Source organism: Lutjanus erythropterus, chromosome 3, assembly GCF_056507025.1.
Source record: "Lutjanus erythropterus isolate fLutEry1 chromosome 3, fLutEry1.hap2, whole genome shotgun sequence".
In the NCBI taxonomy this organism is placed as follows: Eukaryota; Metazoa; Chordata; class Actinopteri; order Lutjaniformes; family Lutjanidae; genus Lutjanus; species Lutjanus erythropterus.
The window spans coordinates 25232694-25241970 of NC_139319.1; the positions used below are offsets into that span (position 1 = coordinate 25232694).

The following is a 9277-nucleotide window of genomic DNA, read 5'->3' on the forward strand; positions in this document are numbered from 1 at the left end:
CCTATCATGTAGATACAACAGTCTACAAACGTTACAATAGACAGCAGATTATGATTTCTACATACGCAGATATGTTTCCTGTGTCGGCCATTGCTCTCCTCTGCTTGGTGACTGTGAGCCATTCAGCTCCTCTGGCCTGTGAAGACCTGGTCCGGCCTCTGGATCAACTCGATCTTCATCATTTGGAGGGCAGACGGGCTTTAGTTGCAGGCAGCCTGAGCCATCCACCATTCATGGAGCGCTTCAGACAAAGAGACAGTGCCACTGTAAGCTTCTCCACCAACACCAGTGACACCAACATCTCCATGAGTCGCAGCATGCGTTTCGAAAACAAGTGCCACCATGTATCATACAACATCTCTCTGGAGGGAAGCAGCTTCACTTTTGGTAATGGCAACATCACCACCACCTTCATCCGAACAATCTGTCAGGACTGTGTACTGCTGAGCTTTGATGTAGAGTCGGGAAAGCGGCAGCATTTTTACCTGTTCAGCCGGAGGAGGGAGCTGGAGCAGAAGGAGATTGAGGAGTTCAAGGCTCAGGCTGCATGCCTGAACATGCCTCCACCTGCTGTGATGGATCCAACCAAGGAGCTCTGTCCAGAAGAGGCGGCCAGTGATCCAGCAGCTCAAACTGAAGAGATAACAGAGGGACAGAAGGACTGAGAGACAATGAAAAGACAGTTAGAGTTCATAAATTGCTTTTTGGTGTCAGTGTTCATGCACAACATCAACTCAGCACCATTAAAAACTGCTTAACGACATGGAGAAGATGGTCACATAGTTTTGATTACTTGTCAAAATCAGCAGATGGAGGTCATATGTTTTTACCTTTTAACTGGTCTGAAACTAGAGTTAAATTTGGTTTTAAGATGCAATCTTTTGAGAAGAGACAATTTATGAAATGGCACAAAGAGGATAGGCTTACAAAATGAGGATCCCAGATTAGAGAAACCCAAAATTTATGGCATGATCATACTGATAAATAACATTTTAAAAACTGAAAAACCTTTTGATTTTGTGAGTTGGGTGTTTTTCTATGTATTTGTATTGAAAAACAAACTTTCTACATCAGCATTTCACATGAAGTATTGAGTTCCTATGTTAAGACAAAAAAATTGGACAATGTTGCAACACTTTTGTTTTTCTTTTTTACATGAGAGATACATTTCTGTGCTGTTTTCTTTGTGCTCTTCCTTGTTTGGAGTGGGTGGGGCTCAGTTTGACAGTTTGTGGTGGTTTCCTTGTATTGCAGACACTGTAAATCTAATCTGATTAAATCACAAATCACAATCCTGTTGATGCGGACTCTTCATAAATAATGTCTACAAGTGTGTTTTTTTCCAAACTAACTTTAAACATTTGAATATTTGATGTCATAAACAAATGCTTAGAGTGGCTGCAGGTAATATGTTTAGAACAAATGACTGTGTGTACGGTGAAAGGGGTAGCTCTTAGTGATGAATCCACACAGAATTACCACCTGACCGAGGACCTTCGCATTATGTTTCAGCTGGTTGTTTTGGTTTTCTGACTCGCAACTTTACTGTTTTAATTCGCTCTCGGCGTTTTTGTAGTGTCATTTATGGCCACAACATGCAGCTGTTTTCAGCAAAAAAGCTCTCCTTACCAAATTGGCAGAAGTTAGCGACTGGTGAACGAAGAGGAGCATTTTGCAGCTAAAGAAACAGATATTTCTTCTCAGGATTTGCTGAAGACCAAAGCAAAGCTAAAAGGAATCTTAATATTAGCTTTTGCATTAGAAATGTGTCATCCTAAGCTGTGTAGGATTTAGCGGCATCTATTGGTGAGCAGATTGCTAACACCTCACCCTTGTAAGAGAATATACAGTAGCCTCAAAACCCACACAAAACATGAAAAGCTGTATCTGGAGCCAGTTTTTGGTTTGTCTGTTTTGGGCTACTCTAGAAACATGTTGGTGCATCATGGTGTCCCCCGTGGAACAGGGTCTGCACCCTCATTAGATATAAACAACTCATTCTGACAATAAATTCACATAAATCTTATGCACTAGATGTTAGGACTTGATCACCAGGTTTTAAATAAAATTTATTTATGCTACCATTTAGCTAAATTGATTTGGACCAAAATTTGAATAGCACCATTTTGCTCCCTTGGGCACACAAAAAAGCAAACGTAAAAAAAGGTACCCTTCCAGTGTAGTTGGCCTCTAATGAACGTACCTCGAAACGTTTAACCCTTTGATGTACAAGCTAGTGATACCCCTCTGATGCACAACATGGGTCTAAAAAAAAACATATTCATTTCCTATGTAATTTCTCACATTGGTGATATATTTATTAAATATCTTTAAAAATATTAACACAAAGCATTATTTTAATTTTACTTCCTTACTTTATGACAAAAACTGTAAGGGCCCTTTTTATTTCACCTCTGACCCTCAGACAGAGTCCACCACTGCATGAACTAGCTAAAATACCACGAGAAAGCGACTACATACAGCTTTCATTCTGAGATCACTAATAAAATCGTCCTTTTTTACTGTGTCAACCCTGCAAACGTTGATCATGTTGAAGGCTGACAACATGTAATGTTTGTAAAGTTGCAATGTATAAAATTATTCCAGTACAAACACAAAACTGTAATGGAAAATGTAATCTGGAAAAAGTAAAAACAGCACAATTACATTTGATTAACACGTTTTGCCTAACACTGAACCAAAATCAAAAATACAGGCGGAGAGAATCAGCCGGCGTTAATATTTAAAGTCTCGGTACACATAACAGCCCTTTATTTCACAATCCCAAAAATCAACAAATAAAAAAGAGGATTCTGCTTTTTTGTATGAAACTCTAAAACAACTACAAAACCAGCCAGTCCTCTTCACCGGACTTATTTTAGGCACTACAGTGTGACTGTGGTGATATAAATATTGTTTGCAGACGGTACTGTATTCCATAATTTTTTAAAAAAAGAACATGTTTGTTGCTCCCCTCTGCTTGGTGTCTGTGATCTGTTCAGCTCCTCTGTCTCATGATATGTGGTCACATAGGTTAAATAAATTGCAAATGAATTATCAGTGGGTGCTTTTGTGTAAATTGCGCTTTTCCTTTCCTTAGCATTTTTGCAAAGACTTAATGCAGGAAATATAGTGAATACCAGTTAACAATGAGTGCTTTCACAAAGCTTGCCTTGATTACTTTATGGAAAGTTTTTTTTTTACGACTGTATTGTCATTTGTATTTGTTACTTTGTGACTCACTGTGTTCCAGAAATTCAGTTGTTCAAATACGTCTATTAGAAAATATTCTCCGAATTTTCAGCTAATTTGGAGCAAAATTTAAGATCCAGCACTCATTTTACTTTTATTCATGTTTTAACTTTGTGCCAAAATTTAGAAAAGCAGAAATTATTTCATAGAGATACAATAGAAAATAGAACAGGCACAATAAAAAATATGTATGTGGTAAAGCAAAAAAAATAATTTGATTATATTTGAAACCACAGATTTGAACTTGGCATGCATGTGCTACCACACAAAATATGGTGCTTTCACAAAATATTAACACAATGATATTTTTGATAAATAATCATAAATTGGATGTAACATAACGGACGTAACATGACTAAGTGGGTAAAAGCAGATATAGAACAGCTGAACAGTCTGGCACGTTCAGAAAATTACATCACTTTACTAATGCAGGAGAAGACAACATTTAAGCAATATCACGTATCACATCAATATTATATATTTTAATCTCACTTTTGCTCATTTGATGTACCAGTTGAGCAACTGACCAGTGTTTATTCTAGTACAAACACTGATTTTTTTTTTGTTTGAGGTTTTTCTTCAAAGTGAAGTACAAACATGTACAAACAAGCATGAGTCACAGTACTGTTTTTTTATTTCACAATCACAGAATCCACAGGTAGATTAGAGACTCTGCTCCCTGGTGTTTCCAGTATTATGAAACGGGAGGTTCATTATAAAACCAGATAAGCCCTGTTAGCAGCATCATTTTCAATTACATACTGCAGTACAGCTGAGTCTAAATATACAGTCATGACTTCAACCTACAGAGACATGTTTGTTGTGTTCGCTGTCCTCTGCTTGGTGTCTATGAGCCGTTCAGCTCCTCTGGCCTGAGCGGGAAAAGAAGAAAGACAGGTAGTAAAGACAAGACACATGAGGAAGGACCAGGACTACAAAATAAAACAGTAAATAACCAACACAGTCTTTAACCAATCAGACATAAGTGGCAGTTGGACATTCTCAACTAAGCCAAAGAATATATTTTAAAGGTAGTTTAGTCTTTATCTTACCCTACAATAAACAAAACAAAAAGAAAATGAGTAATTGCTATTCACAGATTGCAGACAGGCTGTTTTGGCAGATTGTTATGTTTTGATATATTATGATTAAAGAATCTCAAGAAAGAATTATGTGCATATATAAAAGTCTGATCCTTAAAATCAATCATCACAGATAAGAGGAGCCAACAAACCTCCAGTTCAAACAATCAAAAGTCACATTACTCAAAACAGTCATTCATTACACAAGCCCAGAAACAACAGGTGAGACAGGACTCTGCTCCCTGGATTTTTTTCAATATTGCGAAATGTAAGTTTTCTGAAAAACTATAAAACCAGAAAACCAAACCTATCATGTAGATACAACAGTCTACAAACGTTACAATAGACAGCAGATTATGATTTCTACATACGCAGATATGTTTCCTGTGTCGGCCATTGCTCTCCTCTGCTTGGTGACTGTGAGCCATTCAGCTCCTCTGGCCTGTGAAGACCTGGTCCGGCCTCTGGATCAACTCGATCTTCATCATTTGGAGGGCAGACGGGCTTTAGTTGCCGACAGCTTTAGCCATCAAGCATTCATGGAGGGCTTCAGACAAAGAGACAGTGTCACTATAAGCTTCTCCACCAACACCAGTGACACCAACATCTCCATGAGTAGCAGCATGCGTTTCGAAAACAACTGCCACTATGTAACATTCAACATCTCTCTGGAGGGAAGCAGCTTCACTTTTGATAATGGCCCAACCAACACCACCTTCATCCATACAACCTGTCAGGACTGCATACTGCTGAGCTATGATGGAGATTCGGGAAAGCGGCAGCATTTTTACCTGTTCAGCCGGAGGAGGGAGCTGGAGCAGAAGGAGATTGAGGAGTTCAAGGCTCAGGCTGCATGCCTGAACATGCCTCCACCTGCTGTGATGGATCCAACCAAGGAGCTCTGTCCAGAAGAGGCGGCCAGTGATCCTGCAGCTCAAACTGAAGAGATAACAGAGGGACAGAAGGACTGAGAGACAATGAAAAGACAGTTAGAGTTCATAAATTGCTTTTCGGTGTCAGTGTTCATGCACAACATCAACTCAGCACCATTAAAAACTGCTTAACGACATGGAGAAGATGGTCACAGAGTTTTGATTACTTGTCAAAATCAGCAGATGGAGGTCATATGTTGGAAGCCATGGGAGCACTCATTTTAGTTTTATTCTTGTTTTAACTTTGTGCCATAATTTAGAAAATCAGAAATGATTTCTAAGAGATGTAAAATAGAACAGACACCAATCAAAAATATGTATGTGGTAAATATATATATAATATGTGGTATAATATATATATATATTGGCTATATATATATACATATATATATATATATATATATATATATATATATATATATATATATATATATATATATATATATATATAAAATGTATTTGAAACCACAGATTTGAACTTAGCATGCATGTGCTACCACAAACAAAACTTTATACCTTAATCAAAAAATATTTTACTATAAATCCAAATTCAACATAGAGCTAGGTGATATGGATACAATCATATAATAATAAACATATAATATCTCAATACTTTTGTTGTGTTTTTTGATTTTTTTTTACTAAATACTTAAATATTGGTGCTTTCACAAAATGTTAACACAATGATGTTTTTGATAAATAATCAGAAACTGGATATAACAACTAAGTGGGTAAAAGCAGATATAGAACAGCTAGAACAGTCTGGTACGTTCAGAAAGAAGACAACATTTAAGCCATATCATGTATCACATCAATATTATATCAATATATTGCCAAGCCGAGGCGGCTGTTTACCTCAGTTGGCAGAGCATCCGCCGCCTGTATAGAGACCATCAGCCCTCTGCAGCAGGTTTAACTCCCGCCTGTCGCCCTTTGCTGCATGTCATCCCTTTCTCTCTGCACCCCCCTTTCCTGTCTACTCTTCAGCTGTTCTATGTAATAAAGGCAAGAAAAGCCCAAAAACATAACTTAATATATACATATATATATATATATATATATATATATATATATATATTGCCAAGCCCTATTTTAAATTTAGACACAATTGCTCCAAATGTATCTGTAAATTAACAATAAAAAATAACAATAAATGAATTAATTTCTAGTTGGATTTCTTCTCAACGTTATTCATAAAGATTGTATGAAGATGTAACTACTGGAGGAAACTATGATGACTGTTAATCAGTGAAGCTAAGCATTTATACTGAACATTCAGAATAAGATCAACGTTACTGTCTATTAGAAGACAATGGAGATTTTTCTTTTTATGTGGCTCATAAGCAAAGATACACATTGCACAGAACCTGCATTTCTGCAAAACTGTCCTTGCCAAACAATTGTATGATGGACCTATATTCATTCAAAATTCAAGTATGATTACAGTTATCAACTGGCAGCTCAAATGGCAAAAAGGCTTTTGTCATTTTAATTGCATGACTTGCAGTAAATGCAAACGCAATGATTTTAATCTCACTTTTGCTCACTTGATGTACCAGTTGAGCAGCTGACCAGTGTTTATTCTAGTACAAACACTGATTTTTTTTTTTTTTTTTTTTTTGAGGATTTTCTTCAAAGGGAAGACACCATGACAGTTGTTTACTGTATTTTCTTTATACTTTGTGACAATAATAAGCTCCAGTACAAGCATGAGTCACAGTACTGTTTTTTTATTTCACAATCACAGAATCCACAGGTAGATTAGAGACTCTGCTTCCTGGTGTTTCCAGTATTATGAAACGGGAGGTTCTTTATAAAACCAGATAAGCCCTGTTAGCAGCATCATTTTCAATTACATACTGCAGTACAGCTGAGTCTAAATATACAGTCATGACTTCAACCTACAGAGACATGTTTGTTGTGTTCGCTGTCCTCTGCTTGGTGTCTATGAGCCGTTCAGCTCCTCTGGCCTGTGAAGACTTGGTTCAACGTTTGGACCAGCTTGATCCTTCTCATTTAGAGGGCAGATGGGCTCTAGTTGCAGGTGGATTCAGTGATCCTACACATCTGGACTTCTTCAAACGCAGAGACAGCTCCAGTATTGACTTTGCCAATTCTACTGCAAATTCCAGCATTTTCTTCACACCCAGCACCCTTTTTGATGGGAAGTGCTACTCTCAGTCCCACAACGTCTCACTGGAAGGCAGCAGTCTCACTTTTGATGTGCGCGATCAGGTGAACCTCACTATCACCTTCCTCCATACATCCTGTCCAGACTGTTTGGTGATGCGCTATGACAACGAATTAAAACAACCCCAGCGTTTGTTGCTGTTCAGCAAGAGGAGGGAGGTGAACCAGAAGGAGATGGAGGAGTTTAATGCTCAGGCAGAGTGTCTGAAGATGCATCCACCTGCTGTCCTGGATCCCACCAAGGAACTCTGTCCAGAAGAGACAGCCGGCGATTGAGCAACTCAAACTATCTGAGGGACAAAAGGACTGAATGACAGTGACAGGATAATCACATTTTGATTAGTTGTATGTCAAAATCAGTAGATGGTGGTTGTGTGTTAGAAACCATCCTACCTGCATTTCTTAACTTCAGAGTAATTTGTTAAGTGTTTTTAAGATGCAACCTTTTGTGGAGAGTTTAATTTTTTTTAAAACAATCTAGAAAATGACACAAAGAGATAAATATGCAAACTCTGTATCCCTGATAAGAGAATCAGACACAATTCACTCTGCACACCACTGAAAATATCTAGCACATGCAATATAGTGCAAACACTGTATCTAAAAAGCACAATTAGAACATGCCATGCTTTTCAATTTTCATGTTTTTTTATATTTTGAAGGCCCTGAAAACAAATTTTCTGTATCTTTTCTCTGATTTTTACATTTAGCACTGGGCTCCTGCATTCACATTCTGTAAATAAAATAAAGTAAATGACAGTGGCCACTTTTTTAAGTGTCATGGTGCAAATGGACACACACACACACACACACATACACACACACACACACACACACACACACACACTCCAATTGCATTCCAATGCAAACACTGTTTTATTCCCAGGAAATATCTAAATAAATAAAAAACATCTCAAGTGGGGGAGAATCACAAAACAATACAACACTGTTAAACTATTTGTTTTAATTTAAAAATGTTGGCCAGGCTGCCTGAAATTTTTAAGTTGATTGAATTTGAAAAGACAAGTTCAGGTAATTTTGTAATGACTCGAAACAAATAAGGTTTTCTAGTCAAATAAACTTGATATTAATTTTGTTTTTCTGTTATGAATTTGGGAAAACATGTCAAGTTTCCTATGTTTCTTAAGCTATAAAGTTGGACCAACAACTATTCAGTCACACTGATGAACATTTGATTTCCTTTTACATTTTTAAGTTTTTACAGTTTTAAGAGTCGGTTCCTCATTTCATACAAAGAACTTAGATCTGCAGGTGCTCTTGTTGGAGCTCCTTTCTTCCAGCACTGGCACAAAAACAAGTGAATTTATTAAACTGCAAGTGTAAGGAGGTACTGAATTCAATATTAACCTTCATCATAGTCCACAATGTTTTTATTATTGTGACAACAAGCAACCATGACTTACACTATATCTTCAAGCAGATTAGAGACACACAGTAAATGTAAGTTATCTTCAAACTATTAAAAAGAGGGTCTCAGGAGAGTTGTAACTCTCAAACAATGCATGCTGGACGTCTGCTAATATATTGATCATGTTTCTGTAGAACATGTTTATAAAATCTTAAATGTTGTGAAAATAAATAAGAATTAAAATAAACATTAGAAATTTTAAGTTTAATAAATAAAACTACTAAAAAAAGAATATCTGATTCCACTAAATTATTTTACAGCAAACTAACTGAATCAAAATGTCTGTCATTGCACAATAATGGAATCCACACACAGATAAAGGATTGAACCTGTACCTGTGTTGCAATACTGAACATTCTTGATGTAATTTGTACTATAAAAGCTCAACTCTT

At 36.9% G+C, this 9277-nt stretch overlaps 2 protein-coding genes across 2 annotated transcripts; both read left to right on the forward strand.

Moving 5' to 3' along the window:
• On the forward strand, window positions 1–1179 carry LOC146330106 (uncharacterized). The gene has a single exon (XM_084715582.1). It carries the CDS (start codon window positions 51–53, stop codon window positions 663–665), a length of 615 nt encoding a protein of 204 aa, XP_084571708.1. The 5' UTR covers window positions 1–50; the 3' UTR covers window positions 666–1179.
• A 3460-nt stretch (window positions 1180–4639) lies between these two features.
• On the forward strand, window positions 4640–5403 carry LOC146330107 (uncharacterized). Its single transcript, XM_084715581.1, has one exon. The coding sequence runs from the start codon at window positions 4691–4693 to the stop codon at window positions 5303–5305; it is 615 nt and encodes a 204-aa protein (XP_084571707.1). The 5' UTR covers window positions 4640–4690; the 3' UTR covers window positions 5306–5403.
• Window positions 5404–9277: the final 3874 nt, after the last annotated feature.